This window comes from Kryptolebias marmoratus, linkage group LG22 (genome assembly GCF_001649575.2).
Source record: "Kryptolebias marmoratus isolate JLee-2015 linkage group LG22, ASM164957v2, whole genome shotgun sequence".
Lineage (NCBI taxonomy): Eukaryota > Metazoa > Chordata > Actinopteri > Cyprinodontiformes > Rivulidae > Kryptolebias > Kryptolebias marmoratus.
The window spans coordinates 20,381,492-20,402,399 of NC_051451.1; the positions used below are offsets into that span (position 1 = coordinate 20,381,492).

Sequence of the window (20,908 nt, forward strand, 5' to 3'; positions counted from 1 at the left end):
GGACCAGTTTGATCACAAATAAGCCAGTGAGCTCACTCGTCATATAATAATTAAAGTTTTTATTTACTGAACATTAGAACGTATACAGAATGCGTAACAATCATATAACTTTGCATCAAAACTGAATTTACAACATACACCTGTTTGGTTATTAATATATTACATAAGGCACTGGGAGCACTTTGAAATGAAACGAAACAAACGTGGCGAGAAATGTACCAAAAAAATGAGCTTTCTGATTGATTTACAGCTGCTGGTTAGTTTGTCTAAATGCTCTCAAAGATAAGCTACTGATCGCATGAAGGAGCTAAGATTTTGCAGATGTTTGAAGGAGCAGCAGAAGGGCTTTTAGAAGCATTACAGCCTCCCGAGCTTTAACGAGTTTTCCTTTTGTTTTTGTTTTTGTAACTAATATCAGTCCTACATCTGAGAAAAGCTGTAGCATCAAAGAAATTCAACGGATGATTTCTTTATGGGTTTGAATACCAAAGAAAAAACAAAATGCAGCTGGTGTTGAACTTTCCTGAGTGCAAAGATCAAGACGATCCATAAACAAGAGAAGAAGAACGGGGAGTAAAGGTGCTGACAGGAAGTGAGGATGAGAATCTGACTAGTGTTTTATGATGAACAAAAACGTGAACAAAAGCATCGAACGTAGTAAACACTGTGAGAAATAACAAAGAGTTTCTTGTCTGAGCAGCACAAGAAGCACCATCACATGGCTGAACATCCTGTATACGTCGACCTGGTAGAAGAACGTGTCCAAAAGGGAAACTGGTGATTTGAACAACTGAAGCCAGAAGGCGCAAACTGGAGTTCAACACATCATTTGAACACATCGTGTGAACTGGGATGTTACGGCTGTGTGACCAGCAGGGGGCAGCAGGCGACCGGAGCTGCTGCTGTTCGTGCCTCGGGCCTCATTCCTCCGAGCAGCTGCACAAACTTCTCCTGCTCCGTCCTTGTTGACAGTTCACATTCAGCTTCATTACATGTCACAGCGTCGGGAACAAATTGTTGACTTGGGTTGTAAAAGTTTGCTTGCGCCTGAAATCCTGGCACCACGAATAGCTCTGCCCAAAACCACGTGGCTCGCTGTGGTTCGAGGGTGCGGCGAAGACTAATTTTGTTTTCTTCTCTCTCTCTCTCTTTGTATTCCTGGTGTCATTTTCTGATACTGCACCTCATCTTATTGCTTTAAAATGTCAGCTAATAAAGCCAAAGAGATGAGAAAATGGTGAAAGGCTTTTTGTGTTTAGGCACAGACAAACTGGTACTTGGATCATGTGAAATAAAGAAGTCTCAGTCCTGTCTTAGGTCAACAATCCCAGCTCGATATGCAGAACGCTTCAAAAAGAAAGCAAGCAGGTAAACCAAGAAGCACGTTCTCCACGTCCTTTAAGGGAAACAAGAAGATTGAACATGAAAACAGGTGATGTCTCGTCACAAACTCAATAAAACCGGCGCTCTGGCTTTGAATTAGCCCATTTGGCTTCTTCTTCTTCTGCTACACACAGGAAGTTAAATCTAATATCACTTCAGGTTCAGCATCAGTCTAGTGTCGTCTCTTACACCGGACAGGAAAAACACGCCTTTTCAGCATCAGATCTTACAGTTAAACCTTTAAAAGGCAATCGGTGTATACTCTGTATACAGTTAGAAAATAAATATGACGCGAGAACATCACACATCCTGGGTCCCCCCCAGGGAACTTTAGGAAACACGGCTGCAGGTGTGAAGCTGCAGGTCCAACATCAGCGGTGCATACTGTGTTCTGAAGCTGCATAAAAGGTCGTTTGCGATTACAAACACACCCGGTGGAGCACCAACGAGGCACGGTTTTATCTTCATTTCCACAAGAAAGTATCTATTTAGCCTTAGTCAGTCGACTCCTGAGAAACAGATTCTGGGTTTTCAGCTTCGTAGTCCCCTTATCTTTGGCTTCGAGGCAGATAAGATGCGGATGACACAATCGTTAAGGCAGCTGATAGCTACAAAAAGTGGGATGTTGTTTATCACTGGATATCATATTGCTTAACTGAGGTGTAACTAACCGTAACATCGGCCTGTTTTTTTTTAAAATATTGGCACTCATACATCATTGTTTGTGTGTCACTCCTGTAATACTGACAGCTGGGCCGTCCAGCAGCCTCACTCCTTTGAATACAAACAAAGCAACATGGCAGTCAGAAGTGGAAATGGTCCAACGCCGGGATCCGAGGAAAAAAACGGCACATTTTTGTCATCTGGTTGGCAAAATACTCCTGTGATGCTGGTCACTGGCATCAGGACTGGGTCTGGAGAGAATTTGGTGTCACGCTTAGTCAATGTGCAAAATGCAAGCAAGTTTTTTTTTTTTTTTTTTTAAATCATAAATCCTGCTGTGAACAGCTGCTGCACTGGCCTGCTTTTATTTCAAAGCTTTAGGTGAACGTGTCTGGGAACGAATAATTAAAACTCATTCAGCATCCAGAGTTTGAAAGGATTAAAGCAACTGCAAGGCTCGGAGAGGTGGCACATCTTTTACAGTATGGACATGCTCTCAGGCTGGTGCAGGTGTGGTTGTGAGTGTGGAACGGGTCCTCCCAGTCCACCCAGCGCATCCACTTTATGGTCTCTTGCAGCGAGCCCACGGGACCCTCCGCGGGCCAGCACCGCCATGGTGTCCCCAGACATGCTGGCGAACTCGAAGGCGAACGTCCCGTAAAACAGCATGATGATGACGCAGAACACCCATTCGAAGATGGCCGAGGCGTGCTGCAGGGCGAAGCTCTCCTGACAGAAAAACACTCCGCCTGAAAACACGGTTAAGGAACGCAGCAGCAAGTCCGTGTGAAAGCCGAAAAGCCTCTGAGGTTTACTGATGTTAGTTTTCTGTTTGGATCTCACAAATAAGAGTTAACCGGAAAAAAATCTAAACTTTGTTTTAATTTATAGCCTATAGTTACCATCAGATGTTTACATACACTCACCGTGGGCAAAAATGTCGTATTAATTTTGGGATTTTAATCATATTTATGAGCCCTTCTTTATCTAGGGTGGAAGGATTGTACAAGATACAACTTAAAAGTGTCTTTTCACTAGACAAGACCAGTGTCTATTTATTTCTCATTAGTGAGCAAGACTGACTGCAGCTGGTAGTTTCTCTTTGCCAGCACGAAAAGGCTGTGTTTGACAGAACTCGTTGGATTAACCAGTACTCAGAACACGGAAAAGTTCAAGGGACTCAGTGAAGATCTGAGAGGAAGAGGAAATTGTTTATGGCGTTCAGGAGCAACGCAGGAGCCACCAAGGCCCAAGCCAGCCAGGAAGTCCAAACTACACTAAAATCAGCGTCACTGTGAAGCAAGTTTTACATGTTTCTCAAAGCAGATGGAATAATGAAGAAGGAGGACTACCTCCAAATTCTTTAACTTCACCTCAAATCCACAGCTTGAAGGTTAAAACATGAAATTAAGCCTCTGGAATGGTCTTCCCAAAGCCCAGACCTCAACTCGACTGAAAATTTGTGAGCAATGCTGAAGAGGAAACCAACTAGTTTAAAGGAAATCTACTAATCATGTAGTTTTATTTTACAAAGTCACTGAAGTTGTGTTGTACAATCATTCCACCCAGAAAAACGAACAGTTCAACGAAACCATTAAAAGCCCCAGGATGATACAACATTCATGGCCGTGACGAGTGCATCCAAACCTCTAACTGCAGAGCACATCGGCCTGTATCGATCCGAGCACTGAGACCCTGCAGGAAACACTGAGCTGCTGCCAGCTGCTTTACGAGGATACTGAGCACCAAGGCTACGAAGGCCAGAAGGGTCAAGCAGAGCCGGAGGTGGGCCGTGTAGTACTCCCCCTGGGTCTTAGCCAGTCGGTAGGTCAGCGCCGACTGCAGGCACACGAACAGCATGCTGGTGGGGAAGGCGACGCCCGCTCCGACATAGTGGAGAACCTTGGCATTGTCCACCTGTCAGGGGAGGAGGAGGAACAACACGTTAGGCAGAGATGACCACCAGAAGCACCTATCGAGGACAACCTCCGCATCAAGACGTCTGCTCAGATCATTCAGAGCTGCGGTTTTATAGGAAATAAAACATAAAAGAGGCCTGCGGCAAACGACGCAACAGAGCACCTCCTTTTCCCTGCCGGTCACAAGGGCGATAAGAAACAATACACAAGAGAGCAGCTCAGGAGCATGTGACCACGGCTCCCACTGGAGGGTCACACACAGACCTCTGACGGACCGATCGGAACAGATAAGCAATTCAATGAAGCATTAGCCAGAATTAGCTTTTCCTGACCAGAGCCTGAAGATTAAAAGGATATTTGGAGTAACTACGTCCCGTTACTGCACGTACAGTAATTCCAGGGGATCATTAGAGCAACAGCTGAGAAATGATAAAGTTTTTAACTTTTAAAGCCATTTGTCGGCTGACCCGGCTGGTGCATACTGAACATTCCTGTACAACAGGCAAATCCCCGAGGTGACAAAATAACATTTCAAGATAACTCCAAATAAAAGCACAGATTAGTAATCTGCATGCAAAACCCTACGAGCTGAGGAGAAATCCCAGAAAGCCACATAGCTGTCCAAAAATGCATATTTTCTTTTATTTTATATTTTAATCATTTCATGAGTGTTTTAAAATAACAGGTTAAAGTCTGTCTGAGTGTGTATTTGTGTTTTTTCTTCAAATAAACCAGGTTTTATTGCTGACCGCAGTAACTGCTGCCTCGATGATGCGTTTAAAGAGCCATGGAAATGCTCGATTCTCTACTTTATGCACCTTTTCATTTTTACACACATGCAATGTGGTGTTTGTTACAAGATCATAGTCTCAGTGGAGAGAGAAAAGGGAATATTGACAAAGATATAAAAAAAAGAAGCTGATGTGTCACTAAAGTACTGACGTAAAGAGAAATGTTCCTACTGTTCTCGAAGCAGAGCGACATTCATGGATCTCTGTGGAGCAGCAACGTGCTTCCCTCCCGTCTCCTTATGTGCTCCTTTTCCCAAACCATCAGATTCCCTTACAGGAAAAATCCCGGTGGCCAGATTTACAGACGTGCTGCCAGAGTCTTATGCAACACACGTGTACAAACTGAGGCTGGGTTTCGGTTTGTTTATCTGATGTTTTCATTCACTTTGATCTGGTGGATTCAAATTCTGTTTATAAGACATCGGCTCTCTTTAGTTAGTTGACACTGGAAATATGTTTCTGAGGTCTCACATTTGGCGTTTGCTTACTTTTCCAACAGAATCTCAACTCTTTTTGAGTGATTTGTGCATTTTCAATTGTGTTGGCACCCCCTCCTGAACTGCAGGAGAATGCAATCTGAGAATGAGCGGCGAGGATCGGGGTGGTGATTGGTTGCAGAGGGGCCCGCTCCGCACACACCCAGTCTGCCCAGCTCCTCTCTCTGCACGGCCAGACTCGATGATTCACTTCCCCCTGGCTCTTCCCGTAAATTCCTCCCAGTTCTGCAGCGCTGAGGCCTCGCAGGAGCAAAAAAGGGCGAAGACAAACCTGAAGGCTTACCAACCCAAGCCACATATGCCCTGCACATGTAGGACCGTCTCTTTCTGTGGAAAAATTCTGAGTCATCACTAATTTTTTGTTTCTTTAGATTTCGCTTTTGAGAAGCCAGACTTCATTCAAGTGAACCTATTCGGAAATGAAACCGGCAGTTCCTGAAGGACAGCCTTCTGCAACTAAAAGTTTCCATGATCTGTTTGCCCTCAGAGTACATGTCAGAGATGACTCTCAGCTACTACCACACCAAATTATAGCTTCATATCTATAAAACAGCTATCTTGAATTGGGTTGACTCCAAAAGTGAATCAGCTGTAAATGTTCATCCAGTGACTACTTGAACAAAGTTACACGAAAGGAAAAATAAGAAACAGAACGAGGAAGGACACATAACAAACAACCTTATTTCACCAGATGTTCACGGTTTGGACATTCTGACTTAAACTAAAAATAGCCCTGGATACATTGGTTTTCATTTGATTTTAAAAACTTTCACACAGGATTTATTTTGGCATTGGCATCACAAACTAAAAAAACCCCATTTTTTTTAAGTCACATGAGTCACCTCTCTCTTCTTCCACTTTTTCTCAGGAGCAGTCAGCTATTTCCCAATCTTTTAACAGCCGAAGGACAGAACCGGTGAGGCCAACAGACGACACAACAAATATTGAACCGAGCTGTGTCTGTTTTATCTCTGGAGTCGCTCCCCTCATTCCTCCTCTTGTCAGAACAACACGAGGAATGCGACCCGTGATGGTTCTCCGTCGCCAAAGTACCTTTTATCTTCATGAAAATGAAACACAAACACACTTCCATCGCAGCAATCTGGGATTTCTTAAACAATTAGACTAAACCAAACTACAGACACAACTCCACATTCTACTCTAGATTTTACTAAGATGAGCTAATTTGCATTGATACTGTGTGCTGTGGAGCTCCCCGGTAATTGAATCGGACCCCCAAAAATGTGACAGTGTAAACAGATTTCTGTCCCTTTAACACGATTAACACACACACAGTCCAGGCACGCAGCCAGGGCTCCAAATATTTAAACGTCAAGAAATTCTTTCCCAGAAAAGTTGTACATACAAGGAATTCAGGCCGAGTTTCTCCACTTCAAGGTTTTAACATTTTAAACTCTTACGGGAAAAGAGCATGGAGGTGTTTTGGCTTCGAGGACAGAGAAGAAACCAACAATCCTTGATGAAGCTTTCCTCCAAAAAAAAAAAAAAGTGATAAAAAAGGAAGAAAAACAAATCTTTAATTACCACCAAAAGGTTGTCGCAGCTAACAGAATGTTTTATGATTGTTGGGTTGTTATTTCCTTGTTGTTTCAGGTCTTTCTTGTAAATGAGAAAACATGGTTTTAACATTTTTACAGATATGCATACTGTTAGCGCTAAAAGCTCAAACAAAATCTTGCAATTTGGCGAATTTAAAGATTTAAACGAAGGGCTAAACGTTTATTTTTGAAAATAAGATCACAATACCTTTAATTTTAGTTGTCTGAGCTCCAATTAATTCTGTTTTTTTCCTCATATAGGTTTCAGGGTTCCTCACTTTTATTTTATTACTACTTATTACTGTTCCTATGATTGCATCGTTTGTCATTTCTTTCCTACCTGGAAGTTTCCCACCATGATGAGCCCGGCGGAGCAGATCCAGCCCGTGGACAGACTCGCCATGTTGAGGACACAGTTTTGGTGCTTCTCAATGACGTGAGCGTAGCGCAGCAGCACGATCACCATAACTGCAGAAAGAAAGGGGGGAGCCACCTGGGTTAATAACGTGCTACAAGGAGGCCTCTGTACGACTCCGAGGAGATGGTTCCAGAGGAAAAGTGGGGGAAAGCATCATCTTGCTTATTTTGGAAGAGAGTCACACGCAGAGCCTCGCTTCGGTTTAGAGGAAAAAATAAATAAATCACAGGAATTCCTGGAAAATTGAGATTTAAAGGAAAAACTAATTTTAGATTAAGTAAAAAAACGTGTAGGAAACGGCGGGAAAGTGGGCTCGATACACTGGAGGGAGATGCAGATTTCCAGGATGAATGGAAAGGAAGTACAGTATATGGGACAGATGAGAGGCGATGTGCTAATAAAGACTGAATGGCTCCTTTGTTGGAGCGCTGAGGTGCTGACCCCAGCCTGCCGTGTCTTTGTTGGCTCTCCACGACCGGCGCTTGATGAGAGCCGACTGCATCTGGTAGAAGCGGGAAACTGGAGACGAGAGACAATCAGAGGAGACAAGGAGCCCCTCGTGTCTCGACCTGAAGCTCATGCATCGTGTCGCAGACTAAACTGCTGAATTAGCTCTGTCACCATCTTCATGCAAGAGGCAGGCCGCAAGAAAATGCAAACTTTCCCAACTACGCAAAGCTTTGTCTTCACTCGTAACCGTTTGGAAATGTTGTGACTGTAAGCCAGAGTCTCAGTGACAAAACACATTTCAAAACCTGACCACAACGTCTGTGCAAACTATCAGTAATTCATTTTGACGTCAGCAGTTAAACAAATCATTTACTCACATTTAAAACAACAGATGATTTTGTTCCAGACTCCAGATGAAATATTGTTTGGCCTTTTCTGACCAAGAAAAACAAAACTCGATGGATAAGGTGAGAAGGCAGGACAAACCTGGGCCTCACTGGGAATACAAACGTCAACATTAGTCTCCAGCATCCTCCGTTTTGAGCTTTTAAAAGCAAACTGATGCAAGTAAATCATCTTAATCCAGGGAGTCTGGATATTCCTGACCATCACCTGCTCAGAATGGACTTCCTTCTTGAAAAAGGGGAACAAACAGAGCGTTTCAAAGCCAGTAAAGTCAAACAGATTCTCATTTATCATATATATGAAAAATCAGTCATTATTGCTGTATTCATGTTCGCATAATTTATTTTTCTTCATAAGACCAAATAAGGACTAATGTTTCCTATCATTCTGGCAACACTTCAGCAAGAACCAATGAAATTACTGAATATTATTTCCACAGAAACATCACAAAATTCCATGTTTGTAACTATTGCTGTAAAATTAAAAGGTGTCTGAGGTGAATTTGGTGACTTTACAGTCATTAATACTGAATATTACTGAATTCTTCATGTCAGGTGTTTGTGAACAGTTCTCTAGTTCAGAGTTATTCATCATTTTGATTCAGTTTACTTTGTAGTTAACTGACTGAAGTTTGTGATTTACCAAAGATTTGTTTAGTAGTTCTTTGGTTCCCACAACCAAGAATAGGTCCAACCTTACCAACTCTCTGCTCTCAAACAAAATAAGGCCCTGCAAGCTGTTGCATACTGCTTACTACCCAAAGAGCACGGTTTACAAATCCGAGCGGATGGTTTGCAAACCTGGGTGTGCAGTTTAGATAACAGAGAACACAGTTTATAAACTGAGAGGACAGATTTCCTCCAACTTCTAGTTTTAGTCTCAGCAGACGCAGGCAGAACAGACAAACCACGGTTATCACACAGGGAAATAATAAATTATTCTTAAAGTACTTCATTTGATAATTATATTAGTGTTTACAGTTATACATATTATAGGTAAAATAGGTTGATTCAGAACAGAAAAGGATCAGGGCTTTTCTGCAGGCGCGGCGTCCTTTCAGATAGGGAATTCAAACATGTAATGTCTACAAAGCATCTTAGTGAAACTGATGCTCCTGAAATGAATATTTTTCCTATTTAAGTCCCTCGAATGAGTGTTTCTGCTCATGTGAACGTCCTTCTGCTCAGCATCACGATCAATCTCGGTAAAGTGATTTCGGCTCCAGTCATGGAAAAACAAACAGCGGCGACTCCGGGCTCGGAAACAATCCTTTTTTTTTTTTTTTTTGTTCCAGCTCTTTTTAAAATGAAGAACATACCAAATTGCTGAGGGAACTGCAGTTTATTCCAATGAATTACAGCCCGACAGTCTCCACGCAGCAGACTGGCTGTTTTTGGATATATTCAGATTCTTTTTTTCCAGCGTAACAAATGAACATGTTTAAACACGATCAGATGGGCAATTACAATATAATGATAAAAGCTGAGCCTGAAGGTTAATGACGAGAACAAACATTTTCACTTTCCCCTTATGAGTAAATCCATTGTTCTTCTCTACTTATCTTCTATTTTGAGTACTCTGTGACCACATCTGTAGGAGCTTTTATTCTATTTTTCATTGAGGACGTGTGTCCTCAATGAAAAATAGAATAAAGCTCCTCAACCATGACTTTATGATGAGTAAGCAGAGAAGCTGACCTCCACCTGTCCTCAGAAAGTCAGGCCAGCCTGCTTCCTGTCAGCACAACAACAGGAATAATTTCACCTAAACACGACAATGCCAACACTTCACCACCTTCAGTAACCTTTTTCAGCTGCCCTCTCCAGCTCTTACTCCCGCACCCTGAAGTCAGGATGTCCCGTCAGGAAGTGCAGTCCTGCTACAAACACTGTTGCATACACACCTAGGTTACTCTTCCATGTAAAGTCATGTTGCAATGCGAAGGAAGTCGCGTAATGTATACAAGTATTATGTTGCAAGCGCAGACACAAGGACTGGAGCCCGAGTAGGTGCTTATTTCTGCAGAAAACCACATCAGCCGCCCCCTAACTATTTATTTATTTTAACTCAAATGCATATTTTCTCCACACACAGGAGGTGTGCAGGAAAAAAAAAAAAGAGTACATGCACTGATTTAAAACACTGTATGCATGGTGCCTGAAAGGAAATAAATGGGATGAAATGTCACAGAATCACCAGATTCATGTGATCCTGACCCAACTGGAGCTGGCACATTCTTCCAAGTAAAACATAAATCGACAGGCTAACAAGCTAAGCATAAATCATTTACAATAGCCTGTTGTAGCGCTGCATACCACACCACCTTAGCCTGCTTTTGTAGAGACTTAATGACTCAGTTTACAACCAGTATTAACATAATTCCACTTACAGACTAATTGAATGAGGAAAAGAAACGAGAAGAAAATCAGCTGTTTATGTAACCAAATGAAAAAAAAAATTGCAGATCATCCAAACCAAGAGCACTGACGATGTCAATGTTGCATCTTTTAAATCATTTAAATGCAGAGTTTTATGATTTACCAGTTTTAGTTTGATTATGCTGTCAAACAGACAAAAATGTTTCACATGGTGTCTTTTTTTAAAATAGGAGTTCTGTACAAAGACTGACTGTTTAAGCTGACGTTGGGTAAATATCAGCGCGCACTTTAGCCCGGGGTTCCAGTCCATCGCGGTCCTGAGACTCTCCACGAACACTTATCCCTCAAGCCTATAAAACAAGAGTTTTCTCACAAACTCCAGCTCATTTATCAGGACAGTTCATATTATTATTGTCCCAGGTGCGTGCTTCATTTACCAGCCGGCGTTCTGCTCGTTACAGTTTAATTGAACTCCTCTAACAGAAGCGTTACGAACTGGAGGAAAAGGATCATCTTTTACGTCACTGCCGTTTCAGAGACGAGAAGCTGCACAATGAACGCCCGTAGGAGCTTCTGAAGTTACTGTTTCACGTCTGTATTTAACTAACTAGCTGCACTGCGTTAAAAACAAACCGAAGAGGATGAAAACAGAGAGCCGAAGCTAAGGCACAGCGAAAAAAAAAATATTTGCTTTTATTTCGTTTACTTATATTGTACTTCTAGCTTGGTTTTCAACTGAATTTTATTAACCAAAATATATATTTTACTTCAATTCAATGTTTCAGGCCTTCTGGCTCTGTTTATCTGAAAGTAAAATGTATTTTTAGTTAACTTTTTGTTTGTGTAATGGTTTTAGTACGCTTCTACATTTACATTCTTTCTTTGCAAATATAATGGTGCTTCCTCAGCTCTTTGTTCCTTTTTATTGATATTATTCATATTAGGATCACTCTCTGGACAGAGTTGGGTAATTATTCGACATTGTGATTATTCTTCTCGTAAACCAACGTCGCTGCTGCGTGTTTGTCCATTTTTTTGACCACAGAAGTTTAAACTTTGATGAAGCTGGTAAATAAATGTTACTGTGCTCGACAGAAAGCATCACAGGGAGATGATGTGACATTCAGCTACTGTTTGATTAACAGAAAGCAGTGAATGTCTGGGTACGGGTCACATTATTACCCAATTAAAGCATTCTGAAACAAATCTAACATTAACTTTTTAGGAAACCTCAAACATATTAACCTCACAGTAACATTAGCTAAATGAAAATGATCAAAAATGGGATTCATTGGTTAAAAACTGAAGCTATTAAGAATCGCCTGGTTTCCTCGCTGCTTTTTACCCACCTCTGATGGTTTAAGTGATGAGTAATATTGACAAAGGACAAGCTGCCATGACTCTGTGTACTCATATCTACTGTTAATGGCTGTTTTCTGTCCCCCAGGGTCATTACAGGGTCATTACTCCACTCCGAACTGCTTTCTGAGATTTCAGAGCTTACAAAAGAATTCTGTCGCTTTCAAAAAGGAAATCATATAAGGAACTCGTCCAGTTAGCTGAGCATATTTACCAGTATCTATGAGTTACAGAAGTGGAAGTAATCACACCAGACATCGTGGTTATATTGCATATTGTAACGGCTGCAGCAGGCAAAGGTGGAGCAACGGGAACCAACGTCAGGCTTACATTCAGGCCGATTCTGACATGAACCTTGATCCAAGCTGAGCAACACAGGCTGATGCTGCAGTTAAATTGTTTGGTTACCACATAACTTTATGCTACATTAATATATCTGTTATTACGCACTCAGCCAGCTCCTTCTCGTATAGCCCTGTGAACATAATGTACACACGGACCGTGACGGACTCATTGAACTGGACTAACACGCTGGTCTTTCACAGACTTCACGCTGAGAGGCAGCAGTCTCTGGCACGCCACACAAAGCGTGAGTCCATATATCCAAACACATGCGACACAGAAACGCTGTTGCTTTGCTTACGATGCCTACAATAAGCATCTAAAACACACAGAACAGCCTACAATGACTCAGACTTAACCAATGAATGTGAAAAAGAGAAAAAAAAAACCTCTTCAGTGCTTTTTAAACCAGCATGTTAGTGCACACACACACACACACACACACACACACACACACATAGAAAACAAGTCTGAACCACAGCTGGGAAACATTAACTAGATCATGGAAGCCAGAAGCGAGTGCTGGGCAACAGAACGTGTAGACTCACAGAATACATGCAGAGAAGCACACGGGAGCTCATTCTCTCCTGGTCTATCACGCCAGCGTTGGGTTTTCTCTTCCTCCACAGAAACACACCCTCATTCGGAGTATATGTGTGGACATTTGTGCACATTTCTGCATTATGTGCTTTCATTCTGGCCCGTTCACATTCACTGCAGGAACACAGCCACTGTATGGAGACCCACCACTCAGTTATACAGTTTCATTTAAGGGATAGGTCAGACCTTTTGAAGTGAGGTCCTGTGGAAAGGCTATGAAAAATTAATATCTTACCTGTCGTAGATAGCTCTTTGAATGACCTCGCTTGGACTAGAAGTTTAGTTTGTCAGTCCGGTCAGAATTAAACTTTAATCCTTCAAACTGAGGTCATTCAGTAGGCTATCTACAACAGGTAAGCTATTAAATCTTCCCCAAGTTGAAAAGATCTGGAATGTCTCTTTCATGAATATCAGAGAGAAATCCTCTCGTATGAAGGATGTGAGCACTGTGCATGGCCTTGCTAACACTTACCCATGAATGAGCCTGTGCTGCAGATAAGGCTGAAGAAGCAGCTCTCGGGTGGAAGAGTCCCACATTTACTACGAGACAGAAGACACAGAAAATAAGCCGACCAAGTACTACGACCCCTCATGAGCACACAACACAGCAACAATACCACCACTTCCAACTTTCCCTGCAACACGCTGAACGGTTTTGAGTTCAGCTTGTGGAGGACGGTTATGGGAGAGCCTTGATCCCTCACATCCCGTTGTCAAGTCTTTGACTTTTCACCCACAGCATACGGCCTCTCTTCTAGGAATGGGAAATGTTTGTACAACGGGAAGCCAGGAGGGTGTCAACACTTGGAGTCTCTGACTGAGCTGAAAATTAAAGCCTCCTCTGCAGAGTCACACATTCTTCAGTACATAGATTCAATTGTACAGTTCATTACACTAATATGCACACTAAGCAGTAGTTTGATTAAAAGATTTTTTTTAAAGTCATATGACACTATTGGCTTTCCTTCTGTTTATCTAGAACAGTTGAGGGAATTTCCGCTGCGTGTTTCGATGAGTCCTTATTATCACATTAGGCTCAGATAAAAGTTTTTTTATGCAAATCAGAGTGAGAACCATTCTTTGAAGTTAGGAGGCTAAAAAGTTGAACTCAAACGCAGAAGCGTCTCAATCTCCTCCCAAATAAAAGCCGACTCCTCCGTGTTTACGCGGCTATGTGTTGCCTGTTAACTGCCACCGTGGCAGGCACGGCGCTTCAGCCAAAAGCTATTTTCAGAACGTGTACACAGATGCTCGCAGGAGAATGGTCTCCTTCGGGCTCATTCACTTTTTGATAAACAGTGTGCAGACGGTTGTGTGTGTGTGTGTGTGGNGGGGGGGGGTCGTGTAAAACAATGGGACAGTTTTCCTGTTTTTAAACCAGCAGACACAAAAACACAGAAGAGTGATAGGGTTAGGTGACTTGGGGTTACCTGATGAGAGGTACATTATCTAATGTGCAGCAAAAGGACGGACCACTCTGCAAATGCAGCTTCTCTTCACACGACTGGTTGTACAACCTGCAGCAAAAAAAAAACACATCACAATATTATTATCTATGTAATACTTTACTTAATTGTGTTGCAAAGTGCTTCATAAGAAAGGCTTCATTTTTGCACAAGTTGTACAAACATAGCAGTGCTAATGATGTTAGAACAAAGCAGATTGAGCAAATTCCCAGTCTCCTAATTTGTGGACTCATTCACTTTGTTTTAGCCCGATCCCCCGCTGACAAAATGAGGTCACGATCAGAAGGCAACTGGACTTCTTGTTTCTCGAAGACGATCTGAAAGCTTTCTTGTCTTCTGAAGTGCATGGAAGAAGCCTTTTGAACCTTTTGAATTTAGAGTTTTGGGCTTTTAAGTCACTAAAACAATTGTTGGAGTCACATAAATCACTGACCCACCCGTTCATTCTGTGAACCGTTTGGATCATTGTTCCAACAAGCCCAACATGTGAACAGTTTGGGTCGTGATTCAAGGTGTGAACGGCCGTGAGACCGTCTGGCAAGAAGAGTCAAGGCTGTATTGTTGGTGTTTAACAAGGGAAACAGCGTTCTGTCTGATGTCCTGTTTGGTTTGAAATGAATCTGAACGTGGAGAAAATCCTAGTTTCTCAAATTGGGGTGACAATATTCTTGTGTCTGTTTTGCCTTTTCTCTCCGTTTGGTTCTGATCAGGTTGTCCCAGCTGACTTGATAAAAGCCCAATAAGGAAATCTAAACGTTTGAAGAGCTTTGGCTTGGATTTTGACCCTGGTGTCATCAACCTATCTGAACCAGCTGTTCCCTTGTAAGAGTTCAGACCCCTCATTTCCACTTTGCCACAATGGGTGATGCTGAGGCTCCCCTGATAGATCCTCACTCCTGTCTATAAAAACTGTATTTTAAATTCATGGAGGAGAAACAAAGATCTAGCAGGATACAGATCCGGTCAAGGGGGCTGTTCCTGTTGTAAAGTCTCAATCCTGACTGACAACATGTCTGTCTTATGAAAAGCAGGACTATAGTAGAGAATAACCTCAGCTGCACCAAATAGCCGTTCTCGAAAATAACAGAGGAAAAATAAATCACAGTTCAAATAAGAGGACTTTTCTGTTCTGTCTCTCAGATGCTTACTTGTTAACTGACCTGGGGCTAATAAAATTTTCCAATGAAGAAAATGAGATAACTGTTCTGTAGAGAAAAACAGTCACCCTGTTCTTGTTAGGGAGTGGTTGGTAAGCATGAATGTGTAGAAATCAAGAATTATGATGAGGCAAAACACAGGAGAGATGATCCAACTTACCAGTTGTTCACGGGGCAGACGTGCTGGTTGTACAGAGCCATGGCGTACCTAAAGTGAAGACAGAATCATTAACCAAAATGGAAGAGATTTCTTTGGAAACTGAGCAACACATTTTTTACTTTTAATTATAACAAAGTAACTCAATAAGCTACAATTTATAACTTGAGAAACTGCATTTTCTGTGTAAAATGAGTTCTCAATGACTTAATGACTGTAATTTGCAGAAGAAGAAGTTGAGGAGTTGTTAAAGAAAAAAAAGAAGAACAACAAGCAGAACACTGGCTAAAAGCAGAAAAAGACAGCTAGAAGCTAAAAGTATCCAAAGCCTAAATAAAAGCTCAAAGTAGCAACACACAAGCTAAACGTATGAAAAAGTTAACTAAAAGCTAAAAGCAGCAAACTGTTAGCTAAAGGCTAAAAGTAAAAGAACAGTTGCAAAATATTAAGTAGCAAAAGAAAACAAAAAGCAGAGGAAGTAACAGAGTTTCTGAAGGAAGTGAAGACATCTTAATGCATTTCCAAGGAAAAATATTTTAATTAAAAAGGTAATTATTTTAAAAAGTTACAAAAACTAAAAGTAACAGCACCCATCTCCTGAATGAGCTGAACGTTTTGATTTATGAATGACCAAAAGTAGTTAGACTGCCATAAAAAACGAGTCGATTTAAAGATAATTCATGAAATGAGTCTTTGTCGTCTGATATCTGTGGTGCTGCTTGTGTAGTTTTAAAAGTACATCAGTCCTCTAAGTGATCAATTAGAAAAAAGGGAACTCTGTGACATTAAACTTTGGGCCAGTTTGACCTTCCACTACGATTCACTCGTTCATCCTGAGGGACTGAGTGACCAGACAGATGTTTGACATATTTCTTATCTCCGTCCTGAACTCAGGGTTCAAAGAACTGGTTCGTTTCAGTCAAAACTGCACAGCTAGTTCCGACTATCGGCTGTAGGGTTTAGTTTGGCGGGTCACTGACCAGCTACATGTACAGGAAGTTCACTGACCAGAAGATCACAAATTAAAAGCTTTATTAGGCAAAGTCAAGAAGACCTTCACTGAATATTTTACTGTGAATGTGGCATACTTGTGTTTATTTTACACTAACGGGTGAAATGTTTAACTGAAAGTTTAAAAAGAAAGATCAGATTTACTTTAAATTATTACATAGTTGATTTGAAAATTTAAAAAAACAGATATATTCGCTGATTATTACTAATTTATTCCTGCAAATTTCATGTTGGCTGATTAGGGAATATAGAGGCAAACTGAACATTTCTGAAGAACTGCACACAATTTATTTAGCAAATAGAAAGTTTAAAAGAATGTAGATCAAATCTTTTCTCTCCAGAGACACGGGGCTGAACTGAAGGTGATGACTTGTTGCTTCCAGTGAAGTAATTTGTTTTGACTGACGCTTCCCTTAAAGATAAAGCTGCCTTCAGGCTTTAATATGAAGCCATTGATTATTTCATAACATGCACAACTCAGCTGTCTGCTCTGCCCACGCCTGCCTGCGTCTGATGCAACAACATGGGAACTAGAAACCAGAAAAAGATGCAACGTGTCTGCAAACGAGATAATAATCTGAACCTGCGAAGGGAAACGATGCTGGCGGCAGAGTCCCAGGTCTTTACATACAGCAAACCACGTGATTCAACTAGAAATGTAATAATAGAAATATAAGCGATCGTTTAGACACTGTTCTAAAATGAGCCTCCCAGAAGGGAAAAACGGACACACAGGAAGGAAACACGATTGTCAATTTGTCACTCTTTGCATTCACACACACAGTGAGACAGACAGACAGACGTCGAGGGGACAGTCGGAGAGACAGTTTGTCCTGATTTGTGAAAGCAGACATAGTTCAGTGCGAGTGCAAGTGCCAATTAGGAATGTTTTCATGGTCAATAGTATCCTCACAAATCAGTTTTTAAAAGACAGAGATGCAGTCAGTGAGAAACATGCAATGCCTAGAAGTCACTAACGAATTCACAAGATGAACACTGGACGTTCAAATTATTTCTACAAGTCAACATCGGCTAGTTTCATCTGTTCACACTGAGAGCTCTGCCACAAAATGCAGACACGGCAACAAAGCTGCAGAGCATCAAAACAGCAATCAGTCCCAGTTATTCATTTTATTCAGATTTAAAACATTTAAAGCCAGTTCATCAGAGATACATGTAGGTAAAGAATCGCCACTGGTAAGTAGCCTGTTTTTAGCAACGTGACATTACTTAGCTCATTATCTGCAAAAAAACGGACTGAGTTATTAGCCATTTTTGTTCTGGGTAATGTCGATTAGCTACGGTGACCATCTTGAATCGGACTTTAAAAAGGTTTGCAGTTGTGTTTGTTTACTTTCTGAAAGTTTCATTCAAATCTTTCCACTGGTCCATGAGATATTTTGCTAACAAACAGACACACATACACAGATGAGGAGATGGAGGAGCAGTTTGTTCATTTCATCAAGGCTAAAACAGAATCAGTGTAGATCTGAGACAACTCAAAATAAAGTATTTTAAACGTATGTAGGGAAATAAAACAGCCTCGTGTGCTCGGAGGAAACGGCGTAATAATAGGTTTGTTTATATAATTAGCTCTCCATCAAAGCTCAGCAGCAGTTGTATGCTGTAATTGCATGCCTGTGAGCTGTATGAAAAAGGCAGTGTGTGTGTGTGTATGTTTTTCCTCTTATTTAGGACCGAGTAAGGCGCAGGAGGAAAGTTTTCAGTGGAAAATCTGGTTTGTGTAGAGAAAATTCCCAAAAGCTCAGCCAAAATAGCCTCAGGAAGAGGGCGGCGTTGAATAAACCATACGGGTGAATTTGTGAAGCTTCTTGTTAGCTACGCTCATGTCACTGGACGGCAGCCGGTTCGTGCAAATAAAGTCCCGCTGCCATTAAAAACTCATTCGTAAAAAGGTCGACAGAAAAGGAGCCCTCGGGTCCTCGGGTGGGCAGAAGCATTTCTCAAAACAGGGATTTCACGAACTCTACGTGGTCACCAGATGTTGGAGGGAAACTCTGCCTGAACCCTTTATTACCAAACAATTTCCAGAATTCACCTACTAAGAAAAGGAGTTGGGCAACATTTTACATCCTTCAACATTCCAGCCGACTGAAAAACAACCAGAAACAGGGGACGCTTGTCAAGTTAATTAGAAGGGGATGGGTTTTTAAAGCACTGCCAGTACAAATACTGGTATTTTTCCTTAAATCGACGCTCTACCTGCAAAGCTACAGTGCTCCCATCTCTGGCAACACTCGCAAACACAAGCAAGCCATTTCTCAACCAGACTCATCACTGACGCAACACAGAAGCGCGACAATTTCAGAGTTGCACCATCTGTTTTTCTTTTCTTTTCTCTCCTCAGCGCTCACGTTCCGCCTCACCGTGAAACGACAGCGCTGCCAGCCAGCCTTGCGTTCAACTCGGTCCTCCTGTCCCCAATTGTTGCTGCTCGAATTCTGTAAATCGGCACGTCTCACTTCTGAGAGCGAGCCGAAAGATCCCAGCTCCTCCGTGGAGAGGGTTAATCCACGTTCCGATCGCCATGGCTCCGAGGAATTCAGGATAAACATGCAGCGTTGCCTCGCTGAAGGCAGGAGAAGCTGAGCTGTCTATAGCTTTTTTGCTAATTATATTCTACTGAGTTCTTCCTAATTAGCATATTGTTTGTCTTGTTAGTCAAGTATCTCATGAACCACTGTATGGAAATGAATGAAACTCTCAGAAGGTAATCGTTGGACGTGCATCTATAGCTGACTAACGTTAGGAATGAAACCTAATCAAGATGGTTGCCACTGCTAAGCATTTTTAGAGAAAGTAAAACTAGCTACAACTCTAAAATTTAGCGTGTTGGTCGCTGAGAGCCATTCCCAAATTATACTCCTCCAAGCTGTTGCGCAATACCTGCTTTTAAAACTTTGCTATCAGCTTTGGCGTTGTTTTGCCTGTCTGTTAGCAAAATATCTGCTGAATGCCTGGATACATTTCAACAAGACTTTCAGGAACCAATCAGCGGGTGTAGATTTACAACTGCTTAACCTTTGGAGTCAACTCAGATCAAGACGGCCGCCACAGCTAAGCAACATTTGCCCAAACAAGAGATCCCGTTATTGACATGGTTTGACCAAAACGGCGACAACACCACCCTGTCTCATAAAATATTTATTTAAAACTCTGACAAGAAAGTCAGCGGGTGATATGCATTCGTTGAAGGAATGCCAAGCCCTTTACTATAAAAATAATAATGTTATTATGCTCCTTCCTTTCATGTAAACCTGATTTATTACCATGGCAACAGGCAGCCTTTTCAGCTCAGGAAGGTCTGAAGATTTCCTTTTCTACCTGTAGGCTTTTGTTGGTTATTTAGGACTGAAAACAGAAGGGTTTTGAAAGTGGAAGAGGCGTGAAACTCACACAACCCATATCCCAGTGATGCTCAGGACTGGGAGGCTGACAGGCAGGATCATCCAGAGAGACATCTCCCAGCAGCCGGAGCAGCTCCTTTCCTCTTGGACCAGATATCCAACCAAGAAGCACAAACATCTAACTGACGGTGGCTGACATCTGCACTGGCACTGGTGGATTCATGTTCTTCAAGATGGAGGCTGGCAGAGGTGCCCTTTGAACTGGCGAAAGAGAAGGACGTTAATCGATTAAACGGACCCTTATCACAAACTAATCACCATCACGGTGAACTAATCTCCGTACCTTAAAATGTGATGAGCATAGACACATCACGACTGTCTTTTATGGTTTCCAACACATGTGCAATTTGAAACGCGTAAATATTGTTTCAGAAACACCATTTTCCGTCAGGTAGTTCAATAAAAATGGAAGTTTTGGGGCTGTCTCACGCTTCCACCAAGCACCAAAGTACTCACCGTTCAGTCCCCTTCTGTCGAGTGTTTGGCAGGTCTTTAGGAAACCTAACTTTGCTGACCAAAAAAAAAAAAAAAAAAGAGTAAATAAATGTACTTTTACTCCGTTTTCCGAACTCTGTTCCCGCCGGTTGAGCCTCACGCTCGGAATATCAGCCGTTGCATCTCTGCCACGAGACACTATACTCCTGTCTGACTCCGCCCACTCGGGGCGGAGTAACGCGAGTGGGCGTGGTCAGTCAGTAAACACTGGACTCGTTAATGCTGCCCTCTGCAGTCTGAACCTAAAAATGCTACATTAGTAGTTTTCCTATTGGGTCAAAACTGCTGTTTCTGTATATACTCTAATTGTAAGCAAAAGGCTGCCATCTTTAACCATATAAAAAAAGAATAAACTCCAATTTTTCATTGCAAAGTATGAAATCAAATACAAAAGCAGATTATTGAACAATATCAAACAGTGCAGTTTTAA

General features: G+C 41.8%; 1 protein-coding gene across 1 annotated transcript; it reads right to left on the bottom strand.

The window, feature by feature from the left end:
• Positions 1 to 42: 42 nt before the first annotated feature.
• On the bottom strand, positions 43 to 20,588 carry zgc:154058 (uncharacterized protein LOC795538 homolog). Its single transcript, XM_017432722.3, has 8 exons — positions 20,440 to 20,588; positions 19,973 to 20,184; positions 15,548 to 15,595; positions 14,195 to 14,281; positions 13,237 to 13,304; positions 7,153 to 7,280; positions 3,786 to 3,963; positions 43 to 2,795 (listed from the first exon to the last, which is right to left on the bottom strand). The coding sequence occupies exons 2-8, from the start codon at positions 20,035 to 20,037 to the stop codon at positions 2,524 to 2,526; spliced, it is 846 nt and encodes a 281-aa protein (XP_017288211.1). The 5' UTR covers positions 20,038 to 20,184; positions 20,440 to 20,588; the 3' UTR covers positions 43 to 2,523.
• Between the last annotated feature and the right edge of the window lie 320 nt (positions 20,589 to 20,908).